This window comes from Oryzias melastigma, linkage group LG1 (genome assembly GCF_002922805.2).
Source record: "Oryzias melastigma strain HK-1 linkage group LG1, ASM292280v2, whole genome shotgun sequence".
In the NCBI taxonomy this organism is placed as follows: Eukaryota; Metazoa; Chordata; class Actinopteri; order Beloniformes; family Adrianichthyidae; genus Oryzias; species Oryzias melastigma.
The window spans coordinates 6,998,110-7,012,704 of NC_050512.1; the positions used below are offsets into that span (position 1 = coordinate 6,998,110).

General features: G+C 42.5%; 3 protein-coding genes across 4 annotated transcripts; 1 reads left to right on the forward strand and 2 right to left on the reverse strand.

Annotated features, from left to right (window-relative positions):
- Positions 1 to 1,697: 1,697 nt before the first annotated feature.
- On the reverse strand, positions 1,698 to 8,208 carry poll (polymerase (DNA directed), lambda). Of its 2 annotated transcripts, none has more exons than XM_024259521.1 (8): positions 8,110 to 8,208; positions 6,493 to 6,937; positions 6,225 to 6,342; positions 5,811 to 6,149; positions 4,846 to 5,019; positions 4,159 to 4,287; positions 2,374 to 2,542; positions 1,698 to 2,299 (listed from the first exon to the last, which is right to left on the reverse strand). In XM_024259521.1, exons 2-8 carry the CDS (start codon positions 6,906 to 6,908, stop codon positions 1,944 to 1,946), a joined length of 1,701 nt encoding a protein of 566 aa, XP_024115289.1. In that variant the 5' UTR covers positions 6,909 to 6,937; positions 8,110 to 8,208; the 3' UTR covers positions 1,698 to 1,943. The 2 variants fall into 2 exon arrangements, with proteins under 2 accessions (XP_024115289.1, XP_024115288.1); XM_024259520.2 differs by lacking the exon at positions 8,110 to 8,208 and adding an exon at positions 7,922 to 8,075.
- Positions 8,093 to 10,119, forward strand: dpcd (deleted in primary ciliary dyskinesia homolog (mouse)). Its single transcript, XM_024259556.2, has 6 exons — positions 8,093 to 8,225; positions 8,851 to 8,931; positions 9,021 to 9,145; positions 9,235 to 9,368; positions 9,497 to 9,599; positions 9,809 to 10,119. Exons 1-6 carry the CDS (start codon positions 8,159 to 8,161, stop codon positions 9,884 to 9,886), a joined length of 588 nt encoding a protein of 195 aa, XP_024115324.1. The 5' UTR covers positions 8,093 to 8,158; the 3' UTR covers positions 9,887 to 10,119.
- A 421-nt stretch (positions 10,120 to 10,540) lies between these two features.
- On the reverse strand, positions 10,541 to 14,019 carry fgf8b (fibroblast growth factor 8 b). Its single transcript, XM_024259545.2, has 5 exons — positions 13,007 to 14,019; positions 12,883 to 12,919; positions 12,414 to 12,594; positions 11,894 to 12,000; positions 10,541 to 11,785 (listed from the first exon to the last, which is right to left on the reverse strand). Exons 1-5 carry the CDS (start codon positions 13,078 to 13,080, stop codon positions 11,489 to 11,491), a joined length of 696 nt encoding a protein of 231 aa, XP_024115313.1. The 5' UTR covers positions 13,081 to 14,019; the 3' UTR covers positions 10,541 to 11,488.
- Positions 14,020 to 14,595: the final 576 nt, after the last annotated feature.

Consider the following 14,595-nt stretch of genomic DNA (forward strand, 5'->3'; position numbering starts at 1 on the left):
CTAAATATTAAGGTTTTGTAACTAATTATTTAGCCTGAATCTAAATATTTAGTTTAAACACTAAATATTTAGTTAAAGATTAAATATTTAGCCTGGAGCTAAATATTCAGTGTAAAACTAAATATTTCGTTTAAAACAGCATTTAAATGAGTGGAAATAGGGTGAACAATGCATGGCGCCTGCGTGTTCTTTTTCTACTGCTGAGATCTCACTGGTGAGAGTGGTGAGACAGCGACTCAGCTGGGTCCTGTTGGAAATACAGAAAACTTACAAACAAGAGTGGAAATAATGATCTCTGCAGGCCAGTATCAATCCGATAGCAACTTGAGATCAATGCTATCAATATTTTGGATCGATCTGCCCAGCACTCCTGCGTATGAAGGCCGCTTCTTAAGTTCTAGCTGCCACTGGAAACTACCTGTCTCTATTATTTAATTAAAATATCCTTTTATAAATCAAACACTTAACAGAGACTCTTTAACTTCCTGGTAACATCCCTAGTGTAGAAGATCCTCCAGCAAACATTTGTCGTAATGGATTTGAGTCTAACTTGAACAAATATAGTTTTGATGATTTTAGTCAAAACCAGCTTAGAGACGCTCTGATATAAGACTGAACGATATAACGATATTATAGATTAATTCAAATGAGCTGTTTTAAACAATTTATTTTTTGAAAATTGAGATTTTATTTTCCCAGCTCTCTGCTCTCTCGGTCTTCCATAATTTGGCATGAAGTCAGCCCCTCTGTATCTAGCAAAGTGCAGCGATTTTCAACCGGATCCAGACAGAACTGGAGGATAAAGCTGCTGGTTTACAGCAGCAACAGAACGTTCAATATTAGTTGATTTGAAGACAGTGCTGTTGTTACACACTGATGCTAATAAAAACTGTATTTTAGCAGTATAATTATACCAGACATTAATCCACTTGTACTATTAGTAGTCTTTTTGTAAAATTTCAGAGCTGGTGTTAAAATAAAACACTCATGTAAATTTCTTAGTAAAACAACGTAATAATTTGTCCAATAAAAAATATGTTTAGACATTTTTTTGATCCACGGCCAACTTCGATGGCAAATCAAAAATTAGATTTTAGTCACTGAGGTTGCGACTTCAAACTTGGAGCTTTAATCCACTCACAGCAAAATCAGTTTGAAGGTTGTTGCTACCAAAAGTGCTGAATGAGTATTATTTCTCTTTATAGGATGCTACAGCTAGCGGTAGCTCACGAAACACCTGCTGTATTGTTCTACAAACATTTTACAGTTTATATTTAGCTACACTTTGTCTTCAAGCCAATTTCCAAAGGAAATGTTAAAATAAAATAGTTGTTAAAAAATATTATAAAATATTATATCATTTTTACCTTTGTTAAAGAAAGTAAAAATAGAGAGAAAAAATTGGATTACAATTGAAAATCGAATTTGGAATGAAAAAAATCAGAGCTCTACTCTGACGTCACACTGTCTGGAGTTTGCTCCGCCCACCTCAATGGCCATCTGAAAACTGGGATTGAGAAAAAAAAGTTTAAAACTGTTAGCTGTACCCAGCTGCCAATCAAAAATAAATAAATAAATAAATAAAGCACACACGTAGTGATGCCAAACTTTGAGTTCTGATAAAATCCGAGACTTTAGTTAAACTCTGCCTCAAGAGTTTTCATGTATCGGAAAAAAAGTAATAAACATCAAAAAGGTCTTTGATATAATGCTGAATTCATTTATTTTTTACAATAAACCTTAAAAACATTGAAGGGAAATTACTCACTTCTGCAACCAACCTCAAGTGGCAATTTGAGGAACTGCAACATCTGCTACTTCCTGGTTTTACTTCAAACTAGGTTTAAATGAGCTTCTCCTAATATTCTGTATCATGATGAAGGATATGCAAACCAAGGCATTATTGAAGGATCCTGTTGGTGGATTATTTTCCTTTCGAATCATCACCAGTCCCTTTCGTGCGGCTCTCTGTACGGTATCCCCAGAAGGTTAAAAACGTCCTTCTCCGTCTGTGTGGGAACCGGAGTGCCAGTATAGACTTTGGAGCTGCCCTGGCGGACCACGTCTTTGTTCAAGGAGTGCTCCGACAAGCTCATGCTTTTTGTCTTTGCCAGGGCTCTCATCGAGCGGTTGAAGTGTGCCGATCCGGTGAAATACATAAGTGCGCAGGCATACTCGTCGTAAGGCACTATGATGATGTCCAACCTGCGATGACGGTGGCCCGGCAACCGGCACACGCCCATGTATTTTTTCTGCTCTCCGTTGTCCTCGTGGCTCACCAGATCATCTGTCAAAAACCCTAAAATGAACAAAACTTTGTCAGCCTCTCCACATGAAAATCCAATAACCTCCTTTAATAATCAAGGCGATTACCGTCCTCATGGAGGATTTGCAACACTCTGCTGAAGATGCCTCTGTGGGACTTCCCATCAGGGTGAGTGATGAGTACATCTACGTCTCCACATGTCGCCTTTCCCCGACGGTAGGACCCACAGGCCACAGCCACGAGTCCTGGATCCAACGTTCTCACAGCTTCCCTCACCTGCACAGAAGACGCTGTTACACAACCAAAGTCCTGGACAGTTTTTTAAAAAGTTGACCACAATTAAAAGGATTTTCTGATGCCTTTTAACACAGAAAACGTGAATGTCTAAACTGAGGAATCTGACTTGAATCAATGAAAGGAGCTTATTTCAAATGTGAGGCTGCTGCATGTTTCATAGGGGAACAGGGGCAAGAAGAAATGAATGAAGAATAGAGCTGCCACAAACGATTATTTTAATAGTCGACTAATCATCCATTATTTTTTCAGATTAGTCGACGAATCGGAAATCAGGCACAAACTGGTATACAGCATATATATAGCAGATATATAGCATTACCTGCAATAATGCTAGTGTGAATGCTGTAAGCTGAATTTGGCCGCTGAAGATGCTGAAATTGATAGCTGAAAACGCTGAAGCTGATAGCCAGCTGAAATAGTAGTTAAATGCCAAATTAGCCCCCAAAAATGAAAAAAAAAACATATATTAGCTAAAATAGCTAGCATGCAGCTGAAATATTAGATAAACTCCAAAATAGCCTCAGCATCACTTTTTGACATTTTGTTGTCTCCAACTCAATGTTTTTTTTAAGTACTGGCTATTTCCAATAAATTACGGGTCCCATCCTCCAGGCCATTAACAAGAACCGGTCTAGAACCGTGATGCGTATTGCACCGGTACCGGGTTAGGGGTACCGGTACTGGACGTATCCCAAGGACCAGTGCGGATCTGGTACCACATCCAATACTGCGTCCGGACGGCTGCGGACCCTTGATTTTACGAACATCAAAAAGTGACCCAGAAAGGTCCTTAACCAAACGTCAATATGTGACGACTTGGGGATGAGCATGAGGGTCAGTGACGTTCTGGGTCAACTCCTCATTCCTCTCTGCTGATGAAACCGAAGCTCCATCAGCAGAGAATAATCCATCTCTGACATGGAACAAACTCTGGAATATTCAGACCTCTTCAAACTAACAAAGAGGTGCTGCTGCTCCGTGGTAACCATAGAAACCAAGCTCCAGTCCAACCATCTTGAGACCTGCAGCAGATTCTCATCTGAAACTAAAATATAAATAATTCTTTTTGATCAAAGATTAAAATGTTGGGTTTATCTACACCTCAAATAAAAAGTGAACGTTTCTTTACATGAAACTCCTCTGGTGGCCCCGCCCTCCCGAGCAAATGCTGAACTTTTCCCCCTTAAAAGTGGAGGCATCCTTGCAAAGCACATTATTTTGACAGGCCAAGGACACGCACATGCTTTTGTCATCTTCTTCGTGTCTAATCTCTCACTGGCAGCTTTGATGGAAAGTGAAAACCCCAGTCAGCGGCTCTTTTGACAGTGAAACCAGCAGTTATCTGGCCAACTTAAGAGCAGTCGAGGTATGGAGTTTCCTTTTCCCCTTTGGGACGCTGCTCTCTGTTTTTTACATCATTGTGCAGCAAAGCAGAACCAAACATTTTTTCCGACCTCAGGGCCTCAATTCGCAAATAGCTGATGGTTCAAAGGCAGATCCCATCACCTGCATGGGAATGTGGCCTAACATTTGTGGGAGTTGATGTTTCAGTCATCATCACAGAACAAAGCGAGCATTTGATGAAGATTTATTACCACTTTCTCGATAGCTGCTGCCTCCTCTCTGGGCATTCGCTCTAGAAAGTCATCGTAGTGCTTCAGTCCGATCTTCTGAGGGGCGCTCAGGTGAGCTCTGGTGCGGATGTCCTCCAGGGTGCGAAATCCCTGATGGAAAAAAAAAGAAAAAAAAGACACTAAATTCCTCTGGAAACTGCTGGAATTCCACAACACTTAACGATAAAAAACTAATTTTATCTGAAAAAAGAGAAAGTTCATGGGTCTTTAAAGAGTAACCAAACAGGGAAGTTGGAGGCCGACTCCACCCACAGCCAAAATTTGAAAATCCAGTCAGAGGGGTGGAGCTGGGGAACAGGTTTGTTATCATTACTGGAGCAGCAGATCATGATGTGAGACTTCATAAAATTCAACTGTAATACCTCAATTTAACCAGTAGGGGGCAGAACACATATGTTTTTTGACAATGTTTTTCAAGAATTAAACAAGTTTATTTTAAGTGGTCAAAAATTTGACAATGACCAACAGACAGCACTTTTAAAGCCTCATTTGTAGACGTCAAGAACCAAAAAAAGTGGATTTAGGGCTTTAGGCAAACTAAAACAACAGATGTGTATTCAGGTTCCCGGCTAGAACTGGAGCACCTCCATAAATCCTAAAGTTTGAGATAAAACATCAAAGGAATGAGGCCGTTGGCCGTGTTTTTACCTGTTGGTACCACAGCTGTGCAGTCTTGGCTCCTGCCCCCCAAATGTTGGTGAAAAGCTCCAGCACTGGCACGGCCTCCCCGATGTGATCCAGCTTCCGCAAGTGGCCGCTCTCCATAATCTCATCGATCTTGTCAGCCATGCGCTTTCCTATTCCTGGGATCTGGCATGCTTCCTAGAGAAAGTGATTTGAAATGAGAAAACGAGAGCGAGTTTATTAAATGCTAAAAGTCCAGAAGAACCAGCAGCCCTTGAGGCTTCCTCTACCTCAGGGGTGACAAACTCAATCGCACAAGGGGCCAAAATCCAAAACACACCTTAGGTCGCAGACTGAATAGGGTAAACATTTACTGAACACTCTAAAACTACATTTTTTAAACATTAAAACCGTAACTTTTGAACATAATTATTAACTAGATATATAGCATTACCTGCAATCATGCTAGTGTGAATGCTGTAAGCTGAATTTGGCCGATGAGGATGCTGAAATTGATAGCTAAAAACGCTGAAGCTGATAGCCAGCTAAAATTTGGCTACTAGCTAAAAATGCTAAATTATAACAAAAAACAAAACAAAAAAACTACATTAGCCAAAACAGCTAGCATGTAGCCAAAATATTAGCTAAACTCCAAAACAGCCTAAAAATCTTAGTAAATGCCAAAATAGTCAAATAAGCTAGCATGATGCCTATTTTTAAAACTTTAAAACCATAACTTTTTAACATAATTATGAATAATAAAAAGGCAGGAATATTATTCCAGAATAAATCAACTTAAACCTTAAATAACTTTTAATATTTTACTCTCCACAAAAATATATTTTTTCAAAATTATACAAGTTATAAAATAAGCCCAAGATAACATCAGGCCATTAATAACAATAAAATAAAAAGATCTGGAGGGCCGGATATAATCACCCAGAGGGCCGGAACCGGCCCCCGGGCCTTGACTTTGACACATGCTCTACCTGATATGAAGTCACTGGCTTGTGGTAGCTTTTCAGTGCGTTGACAGCCTTGGAGTACCCCAGTGCCCTCCACTTGTCCCCCTGATGTGTGTAGGCCTTAGCCAGCAACTCCAGCTTGTCTGTGATGTGCTTGTTGAAGTTATTACTCTTCGACTGTGAAGACTGGGCACAGACCCACTTCCCTGGGAACGCTTTCTTCACCACAGCATCAGGATTAGGGTTTACACTTGGGCCTGGGCTCTCCTCTTCAGGGTGCTGACCAGTGATGAGAGCTTCCAGGTCGCTCTGAGAGACGCCGTCTTCCTCGCCACCCACCTCCTCTTTAGTGTCTGGGATTGTCTGCCAGAGAAGTGTTAGATAAATCATAATGAAAAGCTTATCTTTATCTCAGAATGCTGCGACCTGGAAACAAACCGTGTCTGCGGTTTCCTCCTGCTTGGTTTGAAGAGTCTCTGGATCGGGAACATTTTCAGCAGTCGATTTTAAATCTGCAGGTTTTTCCCTTACACTTTCCTGCTTTGATTCTGAGCTCCTGGGTGGAGAATACATTTAAAAGATGTAATAAATAACCAAATTTTTCATTAATGATATGCATGAAAGAAGCATTTTGACCTACAAATAATTGTAAAATGTAAAAGAATATATGAAAAAAAGACGGAAATGTAAAGTTATGATCATTAACCTCTTGGGTAAAAGAAGGCTGCCTCCATCCACATCCAGGAGTTTCCTTTCACTGATGCACATGCTCAGCCAAGTGCATTTCACCAGATGAACACCAGAGGGCAGGCAATCCACTTTCAGCAAACGCAGAGCTCTGTCTCCATCCATGCTGTCCTCCACCACAACATGAGTGACAGCGGCACACAGTGAACTCTCCAACTGTCCTCCCATCTGCTGAATTTGTCTACGGAATATCTGGCACCTCGCATTTCCAATTCCAGCAGGCAGAAGGTACACTGTCACTCCACTAAAAGGGTTTCCACCATTGACCTCTAACTCGTCAGGCTTCTTCTTCATCGGAGGTGCATCCTGTCCCTGTAGCACTTTGGCTCTTTTAACTTTGGGGAAAGCCTTCATGATCCCATGACGGGGCTCCATCTCTCCATCTGAGGAGAGGAACCGCTGGCCTGCTCACAGAGATAAAAAGAGCAGAACAAAGATACATACGGGTTAGTTTCTCATGAAATGTTCAAGCAACTTTTGAAAAATCCGAATACAGAAAAGTGAAAACTTAGATGGATTGAAAAGATTATTCCAGTCACAAAACAAAATAGACTGTGTTTGGTAGAAACACTGTATGTAACCAGGTGCAGATAAATTGTGGTAATATGGAAAGAGTTAGAAAAAATATGTTAAAGTAAAAGCAGATGAGCTAAAAGTTCTGCATTAAGCATTTTCTTTCTAAATGATCCAGTTTTTTTTTTTTAACAATTTCACAATCACATACTGTTTATGCTCACTCAAAGCCAGGAAAATAATAATTATTTGAGTTGATAGGAAGGACGTAAAAGAAGAACTTTATTTGAGGATTGAACATACTGGAACAACAGAAGAGATTTTTTATTTCATGAAGGACAATAGAACTGAAATAAAATTAGAAACTGTCTGTTAAAATTATAATAATATTCATGGAAATGTGCAGAAGGTACAGGGGATACATTTGCAAAAATTACGGTTAAAATGAAGTTAATATATTGCATGCAGTTCAATAAAAACATAAAAAGGCAATAAATGCCAATAAAATAAAATTGATTGAAAAACTGTAGAGCATAGCCTTTTTTCTATTAGCATGACAGTATTAGGTACGTTGCATAACATATTATTTTTTAATAAGCTTCATTTTCAGAGATATATTTTCATATAAGTAAATATCTAGTCATAATCATGGTAAAGTATAGTACAGAAGTCAAACTTTCTCCACTTCGTAAACATGGCTAGCTCATTCACACCTAAATGATGATAGATCAGAAACGAGTTCTAAATCGATCCGTTTCAGTAAACCGAGATTAATCTGAATTTGGTGTAAATTTAAGCTATTTATATATCTAGAAATAAAAACGAGCATTTCTTGCAAAAGAAAAAAACTGTGCAAGTTTAATTTTAGCTCTTACCCTGTTACAGCAGAATCATGTAGAGTTGTATAAACCGGAAGTGAATGTTTTTCTTCCGGGATAAGGTCACAAACTAATATTTTTTATTTATATTTAATTAATAATCAAAGCTATTTTAAACATTCTATATAAGATATATATATATAAAAAAATAGTATTACTTTTATATATTAAAACTGTTAAATTACGTTTTCGCTCTCTGGTTTCCGTGGTAACCGCCTGAGCCGGAAGTGTAAAATGGCAGCGCCGCAATGCTGGGCCGAAGCTTTGAAGTCTTCGAGAAAAACGCTGCTAATATCCGATGGTAAGTAATAAAACGATATAAATTACACAAAATAATAATTACAATAAAGTAGAGTATAACATTGGTGTATGTGTCGTACTTAATGTTGGAGCTATTGTTGCTAGGCAACAAGATAGCAATTGTTGCACAGTACAACCTAATAGCAGAGTTTTAAAAAGACTAACTAAAAGTGGATTCACTCATATTTACACAATTATAACAGTAATTAAATTTTTTCTGTTTTTTCAGGTATCCCGTCTCAAGCAGTCTGAATCTTCAAATAAACAAACAAGCAAAAAACAAATAATTTCATGAGATAAAAGAGTTTCTGAGACACCACTGCATGAGTGTCACTGAATCATGAGTTTTATATCACTATAAATGATCATGAAAAAGTTCCTGTTTGAGGATGATGCTCTTTCAGATGTTTTAAGTGACACATCAGAAAGCATAATTTGACTAAAGGTTGTAGTGCTTTAAACCAAAACTGATTTTTTTTTATTTTTCTTTAACTTACAAGACTAAAAGAAAATCTACTACCAGTATTAGCGATTGAATAGGGGGAGGTTGTGAACCCCAAATCTCGAGATTTTTTTTCTTTTTTCTCTCCTGACTTTCTCATGAACATTTTTGATTCTACCTGCAGGTAAGCGGAAGATCCACTATCTCTTTTCTGATGGCAAAGAGATGTCAGAAGAGTATGACCTGAAGACAGATGAGCTTATTGGTAAGAATCAGATGTAGCTTTTCTAAAGGCACTGACGCTGGCGGATCTGAGTCTACAGGATGAGCTTGAGTCTCCTGAATGTGTTTCAGTCCGGAGGTGGCGCCATAGAAGCCCGCTGGGAGCTCAGAGCCCCTGGGAGGTGGAGGTTGGGGAGCCATCGGTCAGCCGCCTTGGATCTCAGGACTCGGAGTTCATCAGAGAGAGCCGCTCCAATGTGGGTTTTTTGCTTTTATCTTGACCTGACCTCATCTTAGTAATTATTGGGTTTGCAGAACTGAGCAGCGTTTTCTCTGGTTTCCACAGCCTGTGTTCATGAGAAAAGACACCAAGACCAAATTTCAGTGGATAATCCAGAACCTGGCCTATCAGAAAGAGCTTGTCAGTGTTTTTGTGGAACCGGCTGAGAGATGCATCGTCATCAAGACATCTAACAAAAAGTACATTCCTGTGCTGCACACTTGTCGCATGCGATGTTCAGACTCTCCCTATAGATGGCGCTGTAAACAAAGCATCTGAGTTGCTTCTGTGGGATGGTGCATTTGTAATCCTGCTTGTGTCTTTGCAGGTATTATAAAAAGTTCCATATTCCTGATCTCGATCGATGTCAGCTGCCTCTAGACAGCGCCGCCCTCAGCTTCACACACGCCAACAACACATTGACCATCAGCGTGAGTTTCCCACCAGACCCAACTGTTTCCCGATGTTTACAGTTTAATTTTTAAAGTTTACTCTTCAATCTGAAAAAAGAAAATAAAACATAAGTCTCCCTAATTTAATGTACTTTTTTTAGACAGATTTCCTGTCTAGACATTACATTTTCTCTGTTTCATGCATTGTTTTGAAACAGAGATGCATCTTCTTCTTCTTCTTTTTTCAGTACAAGAAACCCAAAGAGATCCTAAAAGGGGAGCAGGAGCTGCTGAAGGAGCTGAAGGGGCTGAGGGGGCTGACTTAGAGGGACCGCAAAAGCCAGTGAGCTCTGGCTGAGAGCGGGGGCTGCATTCACAGCCTCATTTCCTCCAGAGCTTTTGTTCACACGCCTGCAGAAACCACCTCAGGTTTTTCCCTGCTGCCGCTCTGGACATTAACAGTAAAACTTGTTCCTAAATGTATGAGTTTCAGAACTTTTCTGGAAGTTTCTTCCCACATTGTTACTTTTTCAAAAACAAAGCATTTCATGTCAAAGTATGTTTAGTTGTTTTGTTTTCTTGTAGCTGTTGGTTTGAAATCGGCTTTGGGTTGAAGATTTCCCAGAAGCGACTTTAGCAGTCGGGATGCTAGCATGTTTGCAGCATGAAGTTCAGAGAAAAAGAAGCTTTACTGTCTGTCTGATTCAGTTCTAGAAAAACCTGAAGGCAGCCTGAAGAGGGCCTTCGACTCTTGTTTTTAAGTACAGGTTATGATTCCTAGCATATTTTTCTGCTTGTCCAAACCCAGAGAGCAAGTGCAGCTCGCGGAGACAAAACCACACGTCTCCTTCACCATTGTGCTTTGTCTTTTTGAGGATAAAGGGAAAAAAACATTTGAGGCACTCTGTGCTCCAGATTATTTGGAGGGACTTGATGTTGTCTTCTCCCAGGAAAATGAAACTGGACATGTTTCGGCGGCGGGGAGCGGCCGCGCTCCGGATCGTCCTCCTCCCCTGTCGTTTGGCCTCCGACGGTCATGCTCAGCTGCTTCTGGGAAGAGGGCTTCTTTTCTGCCTCCCTTTCATTCCCGAATGCCTCTTCCCAGCCATTCCCCCTCTTTCAGTCGATGCCACATTTTGCCACACAGGCCCCGGCGCTTTCTCTGCGAGCTGTAACCCCCCTCTCGCCCCTCCCTGTGTGACTGGCTTCTTTTTGATAACTGACCCCTCCTCGTGTTATTATTCGAACCCACTATTGTATAACATGCCCTTTTATATGAGGTTCCACAAAGGGCCCATTTGATCTGAGGGTTACGGTGTGCGATCGTGAGAAATGCAACTACATGGTGGTAACCTTTGTTTGAGCCGAAATGGTGGGCTGACCTCATCGCTTTTAATGCATAGCTCGGGCCATTCAGGCCCAAGTCTCACTTGCTGAGCACATTGAATTCAGCAGCCTGTCACAGATATTGCCCCTCAGTTATCTGGGTCTTCAGTGCGAAGAAGACCAGGAAAAAAAAAGCAATTTTGGGGGGGCTGTTGACTTTCCAGAACACCAGAGCCCGGCCTGCTACTCTTCTTTAGTGGTTTTAATATACACTCTACAATAAATATTTGATTTACATTTTTACAGTAAAAATATATTCATATATGTAGAAAATAACAGGTTACGTGTCCGACAGGTGAGGCGGGACTCAGATGCTGGAAGCACAAATAGCTGCCACTCTTTTCGATCCTCGCTTTTTTGATGCATCCCAAACTCTCATCCAGGACAGTATTGTTGAGAACCCCCCCCCCCATGATCTGTCTGAATTGGAAATAACTAGCAGATTAGATAGTTTATCTACAATTCAGTACCAAGAATTACTCAGTAAATCCACAAATGAGGCCTCCGGGCGCTCATGCAGGTTTCCCCCCAGTCTGTGTCCCTCAGCGACCCTCCGAGCGCAGCTGATGGGAGTGTTTAGTCCGCTTGCTGAAAGGCTGAACGGGAACGGGCAGAGGGAGCGCGTCAAACGGCCTCCGTTCACTCAGCAGGTGCCCCCTCGGGAGGCGCTTCATGAAGTGGGCCTCCCTCTGGTGCTGCTTGGTCTTGGAGGCCTTCCTCGGGCGGCCCTTGCGTGTGAAAGCCATGTACCAGCCCTCGTACTTGGCGTTCTGGAGTGCCGTGTAGTTGTTCTCCAGGACAATCTCGGTGAAGATGCAGTCTTTGCCTCGTCCTTTCCTCTGCGGACAAAAGCAGTTTCAGGAAAAAACATCAGACATGTTCGGGGAAAACTTCAAATTTGTCGTGACTTCTGTGTCCGATGAACGCATTGATGCAATCCAGATTACCTTTCCAATCAGCTTCCCCTTCTTGTTCATGCATATGTAGTATCCCGTCTTCATGCCTTTAATGCGGACACGACTTCCGAAGGAGTCCGTCTCCACCTCCAGCTTTGCTGCAACGACAACAAGGAGGCATATGATTCAGATCTGCCTGGAGATCCACTTAATGGATCGTGGATGTGAGGGATCCACTGAGTCACTTGGGCCTTCGAGAAGACTCGGGTCTGGCCAGCTTTAGGGGTTTCACAAAGACTCCAACCTCTGGAGACTCGGCAGTGAGAGCCCTGTACTATCCTAGACATGTTTACATTAAAAGTGGGGTCATCTGGACCCCACAAGACAGCAAGCTGAACTTTCTTTAAAGATTTTTTATCTTCACTGGTGTCATTAATGTAAGGGTGGAGTCATCTGGACCCCATAAGAGAGCACAAGGATTTCTGCAGAAGTTAATTAGATAGATTTGCAGAAAACACCATAACTTGCCTCTAAAAACTCATGATGATGTGCTCAGAATTTCTCGTCCTACCGTGAGCCGCGCCGTCGTCCCCGTTGGCGTTGACCCTCCTATTGGCCAGAACCTGGACGTGTTTCCCGCTGGTTCTGCTGTACAGCTGGTAGGTTCGGGTCAGCCTGCGGCTCATGCGGTCCGACAGCCGGCTCTGCTCCGTCACGTGCTGCTTGAAGTTCGGGGGAGACTGCGTGGAGTTCTGCGGGACAGTGTGTGTGATGGTGTCAGTCGTGCCCAGAGACGCTTTCATGTCACTCTGGATATTTTTTAGCGCCGATGATCTTTCACCCCGCCGTGACTCCCCCCGCCCCCCCTCCCGTCCACATGTGTTTTAACGATCACCTTTCAGAGCAGCAGCTCTGCATTTTTCAAGATGTTTGAATTGATGCCAGTCGCTCTTAATGAGACGTTTTCGCAGTTTTTTTCTCTCATATGAATGAAGACATTTGAACGCGTCAGAGTTTATGGAGGTGAGAGCGGGAATTACCTGTGCGTAAAAGCAGAGCGCCGCCAACTGAAGGAACCTGCGGCACAGCAGAAAGCACAAAGTGGATTCAAAATGAACACTTTTAATAAAAATAAAAAAAATCAAAGCTTCATATCTTACTTACAGATAACCTAACCTCGATGCTCTCAGCCTCATCCTGCAGAAGTTCAGATACTGCTTCATGAATATTCCGCTCATCCAGCGCTGAAACTGGAAAGAAAGCTTTCTCCTGGTGCGCTTTGAGCTGACCTTCAGCGCCCTGGGCACATGAGACGGGCACCGGCTGCAATTAAGAGATCCAAGAAAAAAAAAAAAGTGTCGCGCGGTCCGCAGCCGCTCCGCGCGCGCACTGAAACAAGTTCGCAAAGTCTTGAATGTGTCCAAACTCCGGGGAGCGCGTCGCCGTCACCGAACCATCACATCCTCTTTGTGCCACTCCGTGATGTCTTCTGACAGGAACCTTCCGCTCCGGCCGCCGGGACAGAGCGCGAGACTTCCAGGCTGCAGCGCGTCACGCAGGTCGCTCGCTCCCAGAGAGGTCCCTGCAGTGGCGCGTCCTGAGCGCACTCAGCATCTGCGCGTCCACATCTAAAGACTCCAACTTAACGGGAAAGTCGGTTTTCTTGGTGAGAGCAGGCGGAGCGTGCGCGCTGCAGCCAAGATGAAACGCAACACTGATTGAAGTGCTCAACCTGAAACTGTCCGCCTGTAAATCCAGAAACATTCACCTCAAACCTTCATGCTGCGGAGCTGTGGAGCTTCTCCTGCTTCATTAATGATCTCTAATTCACATTCAAGTTCCCAATTATGCTTCTGTTTCTTAAGACAGCTCAATGACAATGACACGACAATTCCCCCCAAATTTAAGTAGAAATGTGTGAGTGGAAAAACGTCAATTTCGCATTACATTCTTCCTCGACTTCAGCTCGGAGGTTGTTTGGTGTCCCAGCGGAGCGCAGCGGAGACCTGGATGTGCTTTTTTTTATCGTGCCTGTGTGAGTAATGTGGATTCCACGTGAACACACAATGGTTTTCTCATAACATCTGAGGGCTGCGCCTCGGACTCCAGAACTTTTCTCAGCCTGGGAAGAGATTTCTGGGCCTGCGCTGTATGCGCATTGCCGCGCGCCTCTCTGGTTGGAGCTGCAGTCCTGCGCCTTCAACTAAAGATCCCTGTACTTTAACACTGTTTTGCATAAAATATATGTATTTGTTTTCTGCCCCTCAAATTCACTAAAGATGAATTTTCCCTTATAATTAAGCGTCACCAAATGACACTCAATCATTACGCACGTGCGTTTACGTGAGTCCATCTGAGGGGATCATCAACTTTTGTGAGAAAAAATGTCCCGTTTGACTCAATCTGACTGACCCCCCAAAAACCCGGCGATCCGTCCCCATGCAGGACCTCTGCATGCAGCGTTTTTTGGCTTCCAATGAGATCAGACCTCTAAGCAGTCTAGGTTTACACTCTCCGAGCCTCAAATCAGATTATTGTCCTAATGAGGCAGAACAGATTTCTGGACTCACTCTGAGAGGCTTCAGGAGCGCGGCCCAGTGCGAACACGATGGGAAAGTGTTCACACAGAGCAGCTATATGAGAGTGAAATACAGCACATGTATAATTGTTTGAGTTTGGGCTGCGTCTCAGCCGTAAATCAGTCACTCCGGCCGATGCGGGGACTCGAGGGTGAAAATGGACTGCCTTATTAG

Bases quoted from the DNA above. Each gene is read 5' to 3' on its own strand.
- poll (XM_024259521.1), bottom strand. From the start codon at position 6,908: ATGGAGCCCCGTCATGGGATCATGAAGGCTTTCCCCAAAGTTAAAAGA. The intron at 2,543-4,158 runs GTAATAAATCTT...TCTTCTGTGCAG, and splicing joins CAGCAGCTATCGAGAAAGTG to GTGAGGGAAGCTGTGAGAAC. The intron at 2,300-2,373 runs GTAATCGCCTTG...TGTTCATTTTAG, and splicing joins GCAAATCCTCCATGAGGACG to GGTTTTTGACAGATGATCTG.
- dpcd (XM_024259556.2), top strand. From the start codon at position 8,159: ATGGCAGCGCCGCAATGCTGGGCCGAAGCTTTGAAGTCTTCGAGAAAA. The intron at 8,226-8,850 runs GTAAGTAATAAA...TTCTACCTGCAG, and splicing joins AACGCTGCTAATATCCGATG to GTAAGCGGAAGATCCACTAT. The intron at 8,932-9,020 runs GTAAGAATCAGA...AATGTGTTTCAG, and splicing joins GAAGACAGATGAGCTTATTG to TCCGGAGGTGGCGCCATAGA.
- fgf8b (XM_024259545.2), bottom strand. From the start codon at position 13,080: ATGAGCGGAATATTCATGAAGCAGTATCTGAACTTCTGCAGGATGAGG. The intron at 12,920-13,006 runs GTAAGTAAGATA...GCTGTGCCGCAG, and splicing joins GCATCGAGGTTAGGTTATCT to GTTCCTTCAGTTGGCGGCGC. The intron at 11,786-11,893 runs GTAATCTGGATT...TTTTGTCCGCAG, and splicing joins AGGGGAAGCTGATTGGAAAG to AGGAAAGGACGAGGCAAAGA.